Genomic DNA, 16,107 nt, shown 5'->3' on the forward strand with positions numbered 1-16,107 from the left:
TGATCTGAAAGGAATAGGATACAAGAATAAATACAAAGAGTCTGCTGAATAAAAGAGATTAGTGTGCGCGCTCTATCTCTCTTTCTCTCTATCATATTGAGGATTGAGCTTGGGACCTTGTTTGTGTATATTGTGCAATCACTTTACCACTGAACTTCCTGCAGCTGGCCTTGAGCTTGTGTTTTCTTGCTTCTGCCTCCCGAGCAGCTGAGGTCTGCCATTGTGTTCACCTGAATCTGTTCCTTAACGGATAATTTAATAATTCTTAAAAGTTATGCTCATTGTTCTATGATTAAAATTGTAATCTTTTCAAAAAGTTAATGACACGATAACACTCAGGAAAACTGGGAACTTCAAGCAGGAGAGACTATAAAAGAGAAAGTTATTCATGCTACATAATTTCAAATATATTTTTTTCTGGAAGTGATCAGTAGAGTTATTGATGATTATGAGTCTGGTTGAGGAAACTTGAAATTAATAATCTCAAATTTTTACTAGAGTTTCTTTAACATTTGCAGAGTTAAGTTATTTTTAAATAATAAAATCAACTGTTTATTTTTAGTCATGTGTATGGGGTATGTGAAAAATGATTGCAAGTGCCCACAGAGGCCAGAGGCATCAGATCTCCTGGAACTAGAGTTGCAGGCAGTTGTGAGCTACTCAACATGAGTGCTGGAAACAGAACTCAGGTCCACTGTAAGAGCAGTCCATGCTCTTTGCCACTCTTCGCCATCTCCATATGAACCATTTTTGAGGACCCTTACCCATCGCATTTTCTATACACATTCAGAAATTTGTCTTTTGACATGCCAAAATAATCACGATTCTTTCTTATGGCTTATACGGAATTAGGATACAAGTCTGTGGAGGAGCCCTTCTCCACAATAGGAATGAGAAAAAGCTGTGAACCCACGAGGGCCGAATGCATCTAGCTGCAAAGGACAGAAAGGCTCATCTGTGCAGTGGAGGAGTTTGTATCGGGTCAGAAGGATAGGGCCACTGCAGCAGCAGGATAGAGAGTAGCTAGTACCCGAGAGTTCCGGCATAGGATGACGACAAGGTTGCTAGCGTCCAAAAGATGATACTGACTGGGCAACTGGAAATAAAGGCATTAACACTGATTAAGAGCTTGGCGGTATGCTAATTTCTATGCTATTGGTCTTATTTAATCTTCTATTTTATAATTTATTTTTATTTTATGTGTGTTGGTGTTCTGTCTGTATGCATGACTGTGTGAGGGTGTCAGATCCCCTGGAATTGGACAGTTACAGGTAGTTATGAACTGCTTCATGTGTGCTGGGAATTGAACCCTGGTCCTCTGGAAGAGCAGCTAGTGCTCTTAACCACTGAACCATCTCTCCAGCTCCCTTATTTAATCTTCTTAAAACTGCTACAGAATCATTGCTTTAGCATCCCCATTTTTACCAGTGGAGAAAGTGAATCTCAAATACTATAATTAGCTTGCCCCAAATGATGGAGTTTCCAAATAGCGTGGCTAGAATCTGAACCAACATCCGCCTGACATGCTCTACTTCATCACTCTATACCTTACCTTGGGCAAGGCGGGATCCAGGGAGAAAAAGCATCAGGAAATCAGGGAAGAATATCCTAGTCTGAATTCAGAGGTTGGACTACAGCCTTGTGGAGAGGATTACCTATCCATAGGCAAAGAATAGGATAAATGCATTGTGGGTGGAATACAAACAGTGTAGCCACACAAAAATTTCTGGCAGTTCCTCAAAAAGCTAAACACAGTGTTACCATATAAGCTAACAAGCAGTGAATAAAGTCTTGTCAATGAGACTTGAATGTTCATCTACTGAAACTTCACATGCAAGCTCATAATAGCATCCCTGCTCATCATAGCCAAAAGACATCTGTCAGCTGGCAACTGCAGGAAGCAACTGCAGGGACTTCATCTTAAGAAGGAGTGAAATTCTGCCACAGGAGAACCTCAAAAGATATCTGAGGGAAGGTGTCAGGCACAGACATACTATGACTCTACTTACAAGCCATTCCCAGAACAGGCAAATCATGTAGATTCTTAGAGCGAGGTCTCCAGAGGCTGGTGACAAGAGGATGAAGAATGACTGTGAATGAGTTTAGAACTTTGGTTTGGGTGGCACAAATGTCCTAGAATCATACAATAATGAGATGATTGTGCAATTTTTTGAATGTGCTGAAAAGCACTGCGTTGTATTAAAAGGGTAGCTTCTGTGATGAGCGGATTATTTGTAAGGTCAGATTCCTGATATCAGGATAGCCAGGGTGGAGTAAATCATATGCACTGTTTCACTCTCTTCTCTTTAATAAAGAGGTTTTACAGGAATTTTACAAGTTATAGTACGGAGAAGTCACTTTATAGCCATGTCTTGTTCATACTATATTGGATTTCACAAATTTTCTCTAAATATATCATGTTCCTTCTAGTTTAATTTAGCTGTAACATGACCACAAAATACAGTATTGCTTTGAAACCCCAAGTAGGGGTTTTCAGCTTCAGTTCCAAGTGCCGACTCACACTAGCTGGTAATGGCTCCATGGGGCTGTGTTTAGAAGAGTTCTGAGGCTGGGTCCAGGTTGGGTATGAAAAGTGGACTCAGATTCTTGAACTAGGCAATGGTAGATAGATAGGAACATTTGAGTTAGTTAAATATGTTAGGAAAATGCATTGCTCTGGTAGGTAGATAAGCCTGAGAACATATTCCACTACAATTAGTAGGCATGTCCATCCAGTGTGCCCAGAACTGAATTTGAGAGCTGTAATTTAAATGTGGAATCTCAGTATTTTGAAATAGTTAATATTTATGGATGAGATGTCAAAAATCGCTCAATAAATAGCCAACTTTTACAATACAGTATGATATCAAGGTATTTTGAATAATGCATTTAATATAGTGTATGCTTCAAAGGCTCTTAACAAGCCATTATTAGCATAAGCTTTCAGGGAAACAGAAAGTAAGAATGAATGTCAAGACAGGTTGGGGGTGGGGCTGGTCTTACATGAGAGAATGATAGACTTATGAAAGACTACACTTGTAGAAAAAACTCTCACCCTCTCCCTGCAGCTAACATAATTGCTGACCACTCTAGGACAACTCACCGCTCCATACTGGAATTTGGTCTGGCTTAGGCTTATGCAGATCTTGGGCACACTATGGCAACTGGAAGTTGATAGGTACATCTGCCCTGCTCTCCAGAAGATAATGTTTTCTTATATTCACGTACCTCCTCTGCCTGGCTCTTTATACCCTTTCTACTTCTTCTTCTACAATCATCCCTGAGCCTTAAGAGAGAGGAGAGTTTGGTCGATGTGTTCTAGTTAGGGCTGAGAATTTTGTGATGCCTTATTCTCTACACCTCACCCAGTTGTGGGCCATGATGTTAACCACCATCTACAACAGATTTTCTTTTTGGAGATGAAGTCTTCCTGGTCTCAGACTTGTCATTCTCCTGCCTGATCTTTTATGTACCAGGAATTAGAGGTGTGCATCTCTGTTCCCAATTCAGCACAGGCTTTTTAACAGCCCTCACCAGAAAGTACAGATATCACCTACACATTCTCTGGCATTTGGGTTTTGCTTAGAACCGTCTCCTCCCTCCCAAACATGCTATAGGAACCTGTGATGCACTTTCTGTGACAGACAAAGGGTGCCTACAGAATGAACCCTATTTCTTCAAAGTGGTACCTCCAGATGATTCCAGATGCAAATTTGAAAACCTCAGCTTCAAGTCTTGAGCTTTCTCTTCTGGAATGTGAAAAGGAAGGAACTGAGGCAGGAGAAACTGGGAAATGCCCAGGAGAGCAGGGCCTCTAGAGAAACCTCTTTGTCATGAATACAAACTTTCTTCTGTCTTCTCTTATGTCCCACTTCCAACCTCTTTCCTTCTGCAGGAAAGCAGCTCTCCCCACACTTCTCCATCTGTCTTAGTGTCTCTATTGGAGTCGAAAAGACAATAACCAAAACCAACTTGGGGGTGAAAGGGTTTATTTCAGCTTTCAACTTTCAGATCCATCCCTGGGGGCAGCCAGGGCGGGAACACAAGACAAGTACCTGGAAGCAGGAGCTGGAGTAGGAACCATGGGGTGCTGCTTACCAGCTTGCTCCTCCTGGTTTGCTCAGTTTGTTTTCTTATGCACCCCAGGGCAACCTTCCCAGGGATGGTGTTGCCCAAAGTGGGCTGGGCCCACCCACATCAACCACCAATCAAGAAAATACCCCCACAGGCTTTCCCACAGGCCAGCTGATGGGGGCGCTCTTCTTGGTTGAGGTTCCCTCTCCTCAGATGAGTCTAGCTTGACTCAAGTTGACAAAAACCTCATCAGCCCACCATCCCATGCCCATTCCACTTCACTACCTGCCTATTGAGACTCCCTGAGCAAAGAATGGTGACAACAGGGTGGCATTTACACATCCCCATGAGGTCAAAGTGATCCAAATTTTCCCTAACAAACCCCTTGGTATCAAGAGCCCAGTTTCATAATTGAGAGCCAATAGGCACCACAGCTTGTGAATGGCAAATGGTTACCATGCACTTAGGGCAGTGCCGGAACCTGAGGACTAGCTGTATGCAGAACACTTGGTGGTGTCAATAGCTTTAAGTCTCAGACTTACCACATGGGGAGACCTGAGGTGGCTCTTGAAGCTGCTGTCACTCATGAGTTGCTGCCACATCAAGACTGCCTGCTGGAGATAAGTTTGATCTTGGAATCTTCCAGCTAGCAAGTTGGCATTCTGTGTCCTATGTGGAGGCTGATCATTTGCTGAGTTGCTGCTGGCCATCCAGAACTGGCCAAAGCTGCAGAGAGATCTTTCTTAGCTGCAATGGCTATTTGAGGTAATATGTGTGGGAGGGCAGGCTGAAGGAAATCAAGCAAAACATACATGTATTTCAGAACTTTCTTGGTGAGAGTTCAGTGTAAGGGACCAAAAACTACCAAGGGAGCAGTGGGTAGCCACAGGATAGAAGGCAAAGAGTTAATGCAGGCATAAATGTGGGAGCTTCGGGGAATGTAGAGTCTACAGCTTCCACTTCTGAAGACTAATAAAAAGTAAATCACTAGGCTAGGAGTCCAAGTGGCCAGAGTAGTATGGAAGGCTTACACTGGTGTTCTTGGCTTCACTACTCCTTCCCTCCATCTTCCATAAGAATATGATTCCATATCCTGGCCCAGCTAGTAAAATACCACTCATAAGTATTAGTAGGATACAGGCAGACAGAACAGGATGGCAGAGAAATAGAGAAAAGAGAAGGGTGGGGAATAAGGAAAGAACGTAAGAGACAGAAGAGAGAAAGAGGAGAGAAAACAAGGAATCAAAGAACTGAGAAAGAGGAAGAGATGAAAGAGAAAGAGAGATCGGGGGTAATCCTGCTGTACCCATTCCTTTCCAAGCCCTATGCAATCTGTCTTACACACACTTTCCATGTACTTATCAGAGCTATGAGATTTATATTTCGTTATGAAACAATCTAGGCAAAGGGAATCTGATTCTTAATCCTAAAGAAGCAAGCAAGAAAGCTTACACTTTATCTGGCTAGGCCCCAAGAGCCAGGCTGAGTAACTAAATCAATTAATTTTATGATTTTATATATTTTAATGATACAAACTAAATGCAAACTAAATCTTTTTTTTTTTTTTTTTTTTTTTTGAGGAAAGCTGTAGAAGGAGATGGTTGAGTGCACCAAGTCATCCTATTTTGAGGCTTTTGGCTCCAGCCTGCTCATATGGCTCCCTGGATTCAATGCCCTAAGCCTGCACCCCCACCCATATGAGGGCCAGGGTGTCCTAGTGCAATGTGCCAACTGGACCTGGTGTGGGATGCAGAAAAGCGCCAAATACTTGACCGCGGCCTCAGAGTTCAGAGGAGTGGAAGGGAAGAACTGGGTAGGGCACTCTATTCTCTTGAGAGGCCCAGCGCTCGGCCTACGCCTGTTGCCATGTGAGAACGTAGCTGCAACATGACCGAAACATGTCCAACCTTTGACATAGCCTTATGATATCATTTACAAATGGTTTGGGATGTGTTAACACTTATTATGGGATGTGTGTGGCCCACAGAGTGCAGGGTACTTACGCTCATTTCACAAGAGAGTAGAGACCCAGTGTTGAGGCAGTTCTGGCGGGCTGAGACAATGCACCGGCAGGCTGTCTTCCCACAGATTTTATTGTTGGTGGTGGTGGTCTTTTGAGACAAGGTTTCTCTGTGTAGCCCTAGCTGTCCTGGAGTCTCTTTGTAGACCACGCTGGCCTCAAACTCACAGAGATCTGCCTGACTCTTCCTCCCGAGTGCTGAGATTAAAGGTGTGCGCCACCACGCCTGGCCTTGTCTTCCCACAGATTTAATGGACCAAACAGCTGGTTTGTTTTTTTTTTTTTCCCAAGTTGCAACAGAAAACTAATTCTTTGTCCGTGTTCCTCTCCCTCTCAGGCCATTATGTTTATGTGGATACCTCTTTTGCCAAGCAAGGGGAGAAAGCTGTGCTGCTGAGTTCTGATCTGCAGGCTGAGGAGTGGCACTGCCTGCGCTTGGTCTACCAGATAACCACAGCTCCGGGATCCCCGTCAGACCCCAGCCAGCTGAACCTGTATGTGAGATTTGAGGATGAAAGCTTTGATCGCTTGCTTTGGTCCACCAAGGAGCCTTCAGACAGCTGGCTCATAGCCAGTCTGGATCTTGAAAACAGCACCAAGAAATTCAAGGTAGGTGGAATGCAGGAGGAAGATGTGAAACTTGTCGGTATGTGCTTTAGCTAGTTGAGGTCTTAGAGCAGCGGTTCTCAACTTTTCAAATACTGAGACCCTTTATCACATTTCTTTGTGTTGTGGTGACCTCCAACCATAAAATTATTTTGTTGTTGTTACTTCATAACTGTAGCTTTGCTACTGCTATGAATCATAATGTAAATATCAGTGTTTTCTGATGACCTTGGGTGACTCCTGTGAAAGGGTCATTCTATCCCCAAAGAGATCACAACCCACAGGTTGAGAACCACTGTCTTATAGAACAAGTAAGACAGTAAGGTTAGTTACATCAAAAAAATTTAATGTAAATTTTAAAAGAGCATCTTCATAGACTTTTCCCATCTATTTAAAACAAGCCTCTAAATGGTGCTGAAGTTGACCTCATCAGTGAAAATGGATTTTTGGGAGTATTTTTCTTGTTGCCAACAATTTTTCCTCATCCTTCTAAATTGTTTGTGGGATATATTTGTGTTGTCTTCCTAACGGGTTAGTTGCTCCAAGGTTTGAACAAAGCACTATCATAAAGGAAACACTAAAATAGTTTGAAAGGGTGAAGTTATTTACCAAGCACGTTTCCTTCCCTTTCAGAGAGCTAACTGTTCTGTCAGTGACACTCAGGGAAGAAAGCAGAGGATGTAAGAGGTGGGGTGTGGAATTGAGCCAGGACAGAGCTGGAGTTTGACACATATCAGAGTATCACTGGGGACACGACAGAGTCGTCAAGAGAACCCCATTCCTAATGCATTCTTATTCCTAAGCTCTAGCCTCTTCTGTGAAAGACATTTCCCTCCAGCCAAGCCTATTGGGAGTCCTTCCCATTGGGTGGCTACTGAGGGAAGGAATATTTGAGGTCTGAGTACCTATTTCACACCATCTTCCAATGGCTGTCAGAACCCAAATCTACCCACATACTTGCAAAATATTGTTGAAACCACAGAAGTAAAAGCTATTTGGGAATCAGAGCCAGATGTGAACTCTGACGTTCCCTGAAATCAGCTATATGGGTTATCAGACTTCTACCTGGTCTTTGTGTAAAATTCTCAGTTTCTCACCAAAGTTAAAATGATGGGTTGACTTTTGAGCCTTCCCATCTTGTGTGGAGATTTCTGACAATTTGGGCTTTCTGGTTTCTCATCCAAGGATTTTTTTTTTTTTTTTTTTTTTTTTTGCCCCTGCATCATCTGCCCTCAGTTCCATCCAGCATATACTTCCCTAGGAACACAGCTCTCCTCTCCATCCCCCAGCAATTACTGCCTCCATGAATGCAGTGGAGGTTAGGGCAACATGGAAAGACATGTGATGTGTGACTTCAAGCTTTTGATGGAAACTGCACTCATGTCAAAGTCCTCAGAGTATGTGCATGTGCTCATGTATACACAGATACATATAAGACTGACATTCAGCAGCCATGGACCACACTGAATACCAGCTTCTGACTAAAGAACTGAACTACTGAACAGGAAACATGGTGTTTTGATGCCTGGTTTCTTTTTCCCCACATATGTTGTACAGATTTTGATAGAAGGTGTCCTGGGACAAGGAAACACGGCCAGCATCGCCCTTTTTGAAATCAAGATGACAGCCGGCTACTGTATTGGTGAGTGAGTTTAGTGATGAGGGCAGTGGAATGCAAATCTCTTTCTCCAGTCCACTGCCAGAAAGCACCAAATCAATCTTAAAGGCCAAGTGAGCCATGGAGCATGCTGTAAAATGCGCAGTAGCTTCCGTTCCTTGCCAGGGTCACCTGAAGATGAGACATTGATCCTCTGCCTTCAGTGAGGAGAGGCTCCTTAGCATTTGCTCAGACTGGCTGGGTTAACGAGTAGAAGCAGCAACTTTTGTCCTCAGCGATGCTCTCTAACCTCACCCAGCTCCAATGAAAATAATTGCTGGTTTGCTGTGAACTCTATTTGTTTGTAGCTCTTGCCAGAAGAGCAGACATCCATCATGTCACCTGCTTTCTTGATACACTGCTGCCACTGCCTTAATCATCCCGATTGTCATTTAGATTCTACCTGGTGTGGGCAGGATTGATTATCTGCTTGGCAGCTTTAGGAAGGCAGGGAGAGAGGACAGCCCCTACCCCATGGAGACCAGACTATTCCTCATCTGCCACTGACCATAATTCTTTACAGAGTAAGCACTGCACACAGGGCTGGCGTCTGTGGGAGTGCACATAGGGGAAGAGTTGTTTGCAGGCAGAGGCTGTGGGATCTGAGCATACAGATGCAAAGACCATAGCTGAGCAGTTGGGCGGGGGTTGGGGGTGGAGAGGCTTCTTACAGAGACTAGACAGGGCAGGGAGCTTGGGTGCCTGGAATTATGGGGTAGGGAAGTGCTAGAGTTCACCTGCAGGGCATAGGCATGCAGCTGTGCCTTTCAGATGATGACACTGGTTTTCAGGAACTGTAGACAAGGAAAATATGGATACATAGGAGCTAGAAAAATCCTGGAAGAGACTGTGACTTTCCAGGGATCACAGAATGAAGACCTTAAACCAGGGGTGGGGGTGAAGAGGCGGGGTGGAATGGCATAGCAAAAGAAAAAAGTCAGTAGATCTGAGAGATACCTCAGAATGGAGAGTATTTAGATGGAGGACTCAGAGCCAAAGGGAGTAGAGAGTCAAAGATGATCTTGAACAAGGAGCCTATGCTAATGCCCTGTGGCCTGGCTTCTGTGTCTGGTCTTTCAGTGATATCTCTAATGCGAAAAAAAAAAATTAGACCAAAAAGTGAGTACTTTCTGCAGATGCAGAGAACTTCCAGCCATCCAGGATCCTCCCTTGAATAGACTATGTGCTGCCCCAGCTCACACAGAAGCAGTCAGACACACCTGGGGAGCTCCACTTTCTGGCTCAGTTCCTCACTGCACACACACAGACACAGACACAGACACACACACACACACACACACACACACACACACACACACACAGGGCTGTGGATATTAAGATGGTTGATAAACTGCCGGGCACGCAAGAAACTTTCATTTCTTTCCCCCAGATGATTTGGTGACTCCTGGTTTGTTTAAAACAAAAAGGATGCCATGCTGCTGCCCCTCCTTGCTCTGTATCCACCTCATCTGTTGCTTCTTTGTCTTTTCAGTTGGGTTAGTAATAGTACCTGTGTCGAGGAGCTATGCTGAGGATTAAGTAAATGCATAGAAAAAAGCTTAGACTAGCACCTGGCGTTCTGAGAAGGATTTTGTTTTTTATTACACTCTATCTCAGCCCTTGGCACTAGACATTGAGCATTGGTTAGCAGACACTGCAGTGGAAATTCAAAAGGAAATCTTAAAACTTATCAATGCTCACTGACAGCTGAAAGCTAGGATCCTGATGGGAACAGGAGTGGGGGTGGGGCAGGACCAGCCTCCATAATTTGTAGAAAACCCATCAACATCAGCAAGACCACAAAGTTGTATAGAGAAAAGACACCATCAGGTGCTGGCACTGTGAACAGAATTAGCATCAACTGTGACTCATAACTGTCATCTAGTTAGCCAGGTCCAATGGGATAAGAGGAGAAATTACCAGCAGCTGGGAATGGTGACTGTATGATCAAGACTTCTCGCTGGGCTGCTCCTTCTGTAAAAGGACATAGCTCACCGTCGTAACCAGCACTGATGAAGATGGGCGCTAGCCCTTGTGTCACCCTCCTTTACCTTCCTTTGGTGAAACCCAACAAGAAGGAGATTGGAGCAGCAGAGAACAGGATAGGAATAATTCTTCATTTGGTAATTGCAGGATTATGTAGTCAGTGGTCGAATTAGACTCATAAATTCCCTGTCCCCAACTAAAAGAATTTGTTGATGAGGAACAATTTATTGGAAACATGTCAATGTCCCCAAGCATAAGTGTTTTACTTCTGTGTTTCTCATCTCTAAGAAGGAGTTGCAGGAAGGCCCTGGGCCTAGTGTATACCTCTCCTGCCTACTCTAAGTAGATTCTTCTTCATCAGACAACCGGGGGGGGGGGGGGATTAGCATCTTGGAAACATACCTCTGAGTTTCTGAGAATCTTGTTCACCATAAAGAGATGGGGGGCTGGACCAGCAGGCAACAGAAAGGGTGGTAGAAAACATGTCTAGAGCTGAGGGGATAACCCTGAAATAGTACATTAAAATACACATTGGAGCTGGAAATATATGTCAGTGGTAAAGTGCATACTTAACAAATTTTGTCCGCAGCACCAAAACATTGACTAATCAACTAAGTTTAATAGACTGACAAAAACCATCAGATTACATCAAGCATGGGCCATGTGCCTGGTGTTCCAGTTCTGGCCTGAGGGCTGCCTATGCTTACAGTATGATGACCTGGAACTGTTGTCTCCAATTCACATGTCAATAAAAGATTCATAGAGATGCCGAGTCCCGTAACAAGGTGCATGGCTAACGGGAGAAAAGGCTATGGTTCAGAGGGGCAAGGCTGAAACAGAGCATCAGTTCATTACTGGCTCTCTCCTCTTGACCAATATTGTGTAAGAATTTCTGGTCCAAAGGCACCCACGGTTGAGGAAGACAGCCTGTAGGATGACTAAGGCCGACCCTGAAGTGAGAGTGGGTGCCCCCAGGTGTAACTGCCAGCCCGTGAAATGTCTATCTGTGTCTCTTCCTCCAGAATGCGACTTTGAAGAAAACCATCTCTGTGGCTTTGTAAACCGCTGGAATCCCAACGTGAACTGGTTTGTTGGAGGAGGAACTACAAAGAACAGCCACTCGGTCCTCCCGCAGGACCACACCTTCAGGAGCGAGCAGGGTGAGCAGGCCACAAGTTCAGTCTTCCTTCCAGGGTGAACTTTGCTTCAACTTGCCTCCTGGCTTCTGTCAGCAGAAAAAGGGGTGGGGGCCCACTGGGAGGCCCAATCAAAGAGGAAAGAAGAAAGGACAATCGTGAGACAGAGACAACTGTGAAACATAAGCTTGTAACTAAGGAAGTCACAAGGGAAAAGGTTTTAGCTCATCTATAACCTTGGCTATTTTTATGGAATGTTTCACTTCTTATCTATTGGCTATGTTCTCATTTCTAAAGACAAGGCAGGAATGATTCAGATCTTTATTAAAAATAGATCACAGTGCAGCAAGTCCTTAAGAATTTCCTGTGTGACCACCAAGGCTAATACTATTCTGTGTGAAGTGTGCAATAGGGCCCCCTGGTGGTCAAGTACACAGGCACTTTGCAAGGAAAATGCAGATGCCAGGTTCTCAGTGGGGACAGCAGGAGAAATGCTCTGAAAAGTAACTAGGGCAAAGGTGTCCTTCCTTGTGGGGCTCACTGGTCAAGCCTGGCCCCTGGAAGTTTCGTAAATCACTATGTCTCCTCATCTGCAAGACAGCCCAGTCCTCAACTCTATGGTTTTTCTAAGTATTGAGAAGATCTGGCTCTCCTCAAAAGCAAAAGTAAGAATGTTGTATCTTTTTCTTTTTCACTCTTGACACATCCTAGTAGGTAGTGAAGGATCTATTCAGTCTTGCTAAATTCCTCACAACGACAGTGTGGACCCTTTCCTGGACACAAGGCAACTATTTGTGGTTCCTTACTGTCGCTCATTGACTGCAGTCTCTTGTCATCCACATATTTAAAAGCATGTCTTCACCTTTGCTTCCAGAGTGTCCATTCTACAGGTCTCCTGTCTCTGGAGTCCATGTCTTGGCATCCCTGTCCTCTTTGTTGATACCTCACCAGTGCCCAGGAGACAGATTAAGAAAAGTGGCATGTGGGCTGAGTGAGGACTGTGACAAACTAGCCAGTAGAGGCCCACACAGACTAGCCATCTCCAATGCCGTTATATGAGAATGTGAGCCCACTTTACGAGAACTTTCATTTTTTTTTCCTTAAAATATTCAGGAAAAATGGTGTATTTTTTTTTTAATTTCTCAAATATGTCAAAAGTTAGTGAATATTTTCTAAAACAAAATAAAGAACAATACTATATGGACTGACAAAAAAGTTAGCTAGCTCCTTCTTTTCAGTCTCTACTTTATAGGTTTCTTTTCCTTTTCAACATGTCCGGGCTGCTTAGAACAAAATACTTCCAAGTGGCCAGATATGCAAATGGCTGGCCTAGTTGACACAAACCTAACTTTGTATTTAGTATCTTCATTCATTTGAGCCCGACTTGGGTTAATGAAGAAAGTTACAATTAAAATGTCAAGCCATCAGGCTGCTTCCAAACCTCAAGATATATGTCCCAAGAAAGAGAACTTCTTTCTCCCATCAATGGACATCAAACAAGATCATATGTGTCAAATGTTGTCAGTATTGTCCTCTTCCCCTACAAAAAGAATGTGATAAACATTTAGAGATAAAAGGACACTTATAAGTGTTTGTAATTTTCAGACAAAGGGACCCTTATAAGTCATGATAAATGAAATAAATTCATTTGAAGGGGAGGTATGGATTTACAAGCAGGGAGAAGATAGAAGCAATGATGCTGTGAATAGTAGCGCCAACTACAAAAAGTAAGGAGAGAGACATGGGGTAGGGGAAAAGCAATATTTTGGCAAATTCTAAAAAGCTTGCATGCAGGAGCATTTTTTAAAATTTTTTTTATTAATTACATTTTATTTACTTTGTATCCCCCTGTAGTTCCCTCCCTCCTCCCTTCCCAATCCCTCCCTTCCTCCTCCTTCTCCATGCATGCCCCTCCCCAAGTCCACTGGTAGGGGAGGTCTTCTTTTCCTTCCTTTTGATCCTAGTCTGTTAGGTCTCATCAGGAGTAGCTGCATTGTCTCCCTCTGTGGCCTGCTAAGGCTGCTCCGCCCTCGGGGGGAGGGGTTGATCAAAGAGCAGGCCAATCAGTTCATGTCAGAGACAGTTCCTGTTCCCATTACTATGGAACCCACGAGGAGACTGAACTGTCATGGGCTTCATCTGTACAGGGGTTCTAGGTTATCTCCATGCATGATACTTGGTTGGAGTATGAGTCTCAGGGAAGACCCCTGTGCTCAGATTTTTTGGTTCTATTGCTCTCCTTGTGGGGCTTCTATCCTCTCCAGGTCTTACTATTTCCCACTTCTTTCATAAGATTCCCTGCAATCTGCCCAAAGGTTGGCCATAAGTCTCAGCATCTGCTTTGATAGTCTGCAGGGCAGACCCTCTGTGGCAGGTACAGGAACAGATTTTACCTTCATTGTCGATGGAAAGCCAGCAGAGGTCTTTGAACAGGGGGTGAGACATCATCACAGAGTGAATACACTGTCACCTTAAAGATGATTATCTTGCTAGGTAGAGGACAAAAACACAAAATAAGAGTATAAGTTAATACCCCAGTATCTGTCTAGATAGAATAAGGGTGAGTCATGCAAGGAACTACTACAAGAAAAACATTTTCACTTCCTACTCCTCAAAGAGAAGTTTAGCATTCTTGGTAATATTGAAAGTTTAGAATTCTATGCCTATCCAGTATTTCAACACTAAAGATTCATGACCCATGGTAGGCACAGAATCCACACTAGAAATGAGGGTTCTGTGCAGAGTGAATGATTTGCAGCAATAGCAAACCCCCCCCCCCACGAATCTGCATGAGTACCGTAAAGACAGATTAACTCAGAAACAGTGAAATGTCAGCAGTTCTCAAGCCCTTTGTTTAACTGAAGAAAGCTGCTAGCAATCTCTTTGGGCTTCCATACCAGAAAAGCCAGGTGAAGTCAGCTTCATGCATAGACGCCAGGAACAGCTTGCTGACTGTTCTTCTGTTATATCTTAGAAATCAAGTGCAGAGAGTAATATGACATGGAAACTGTAATATTCCTGGATCTCTGTAATATTCCTGGATCTCTGTAATATTCCTGGATCTCTGTTTCACAGCTACACAGATAAAGTGTGACTGCAGGCAAGTGTTAGAGCTTTGCCGAGCCGCTCGAAACTGAGCCCCAAAGTGGTGACCTTCACATCCTTACAGTGTTGTATCCACAGTGCCACTGTCATCCTCACTGATGGGAGAGTCACCTGACTAGTGAGAATGGGAATTTCTTAAGAGAAGCAAAACAACCTATGTGCTAGTGTCAAACTGTTCCGTTTGTCTGTATTTCTTGAGCGCAGTCTCTTCTTAAAAGAGTGTAATGCCTAAAGTGCTTCCTCTGTGGCCAGACTGTTTCGGCCATATTGGATCAGTGAGGGATAAAGGATGAGCCAGGCCCAGAGTCCTGCTGCTTGTATTTCAACCCAGTTATCAGAGCACTGTGTTTCCTGGAGCAAGGCCTCCACTTCTCAAAGTCACCATTAACCCATTTGCAAGTGAGGAATTTGCCTTCAGTGATCTTCAAGATGCTTTTGCATTCCGATATTTTTTACCTTTGTTTCTTTGCCTGGTTCTACACATCAAAATCTCTGATTTCACCCATTGAGATCTATTTCAGAACTGTGTGGGAGCTTCCTGAATACTTATAAGCACATTCTACTTGGCACTAGAAAAAAGAAAAAGAGGATGAAAGGCACCAAGGACCTGATTTTTATGGTGTCTTGACCAGAAGGTAAAGAGAAAGGTATTGCAGTATGATCATCCTCGAAGGCCACAATGTTCTGCTGATAGGTGGTCACCTCTGCTGCTGTTCTTGCCTCTGTCCTCTGTTCCCGTTCACTGTCCTATTACCTCCTCGTCACTTTCTCACATTTTTCACTTTCCTTTGGTTATTTATAAAACATCTCCCATAGGAAAGCAACTTTGCCCACTAGCATTGCTCAGTACCATCATATCAAAATGAAAAACTTAAAAAAAAAAAAAAAAGAGCTAAAGAGAAACCTTACACCTCCAGCAAATGGCCCGCTGACCTCCAGATGGAGGCTTCTTCACTGATCTCTCATGTCACATCTGTTCAACATACATATATATATGATAAACACACACACATGCACACACACACACTGCATTCTTGAGTGCTTGAGTGTTTTGGTGATATGAACAGTCACTGACTTTAAAGAGATCAGGAATCTATCTTGTCCAAAATGTTCTTCTCCAGAAGAGCAGCTTGGGGCTGTGTTTCCTTAGTTTCTTTCCCACTGAGGTTTTAAAGGTAGTCTGACAAAAAGCAATTTAAGAGACAAAGGGTTTATTTTAGTTCATCGTTTATCATTTAGCCCATTGTTGTAGAGGACATCACGTAGACCATAGCTGTGGTCCTTGGAGAAACACTCTGACAGGCAGTTGCTGTTAAGGAGCAGGTAACCCCTTCAGCTTGGACTTTTCTTCCCTTAAATGAATTTGGATCTGCACAGGATAGGGCCTGTAAGGGCTGGGATTTTGTCCTCGAGGCACCGTTCCTATTGTTGCAGTGCAGTGGCTCAGGTTTCCCTTTAATAATGATAATTTCTCCAACAATTAAATGATTTCTCAGCACTAACCTGAAGGGCCTTCTGTCTAG

The 16,107-nt window shown here is 43.6% G+C and overlaps 1 protein-coding gene across 1 annotated transcript in view; it reads left to right on the forward strand.

Annotated features, from left to right (window-relative positions):
* Positions 1–16,107, forward strand: part of Mamdc2 (MAM domain containing 2) — a 151,747-nt gene that overhangs the window by 57,994 nt on the left and 77,646 nt on the right. Inside the window, exons 3-5 of the mRNA XM_055613915.1 lie at positions 6,432–6,703; positions 8,258–8,342; positions 11,366–11,503. Coding sequence (XP_055469890.1) covers positions 6,432–6,703; positions 8,258–8,342; positions 11,366–11,503 — 495 coding nt within the window. The remainder of the gene's footprint in view (positions 1–6,431; positions 6,704–8,257; positions 8,343–11,365; positions 11,504–16,107) is intronic.

This window comes from Psammomys obesus, unplaced genomic scaffold (assembly GCF_907164565.1).
Source record: "Psammomys obesus unplaced genomic scaffold, mPsaObe1.curated_primary_1811, whole genome shotgun sequence".
NCBI classification, from domain to species: Eukaryota; Metazoa; Chordata; class Mammalia; order Rodentia; family Muridae; genus Psammomys; species Psammomys obesus.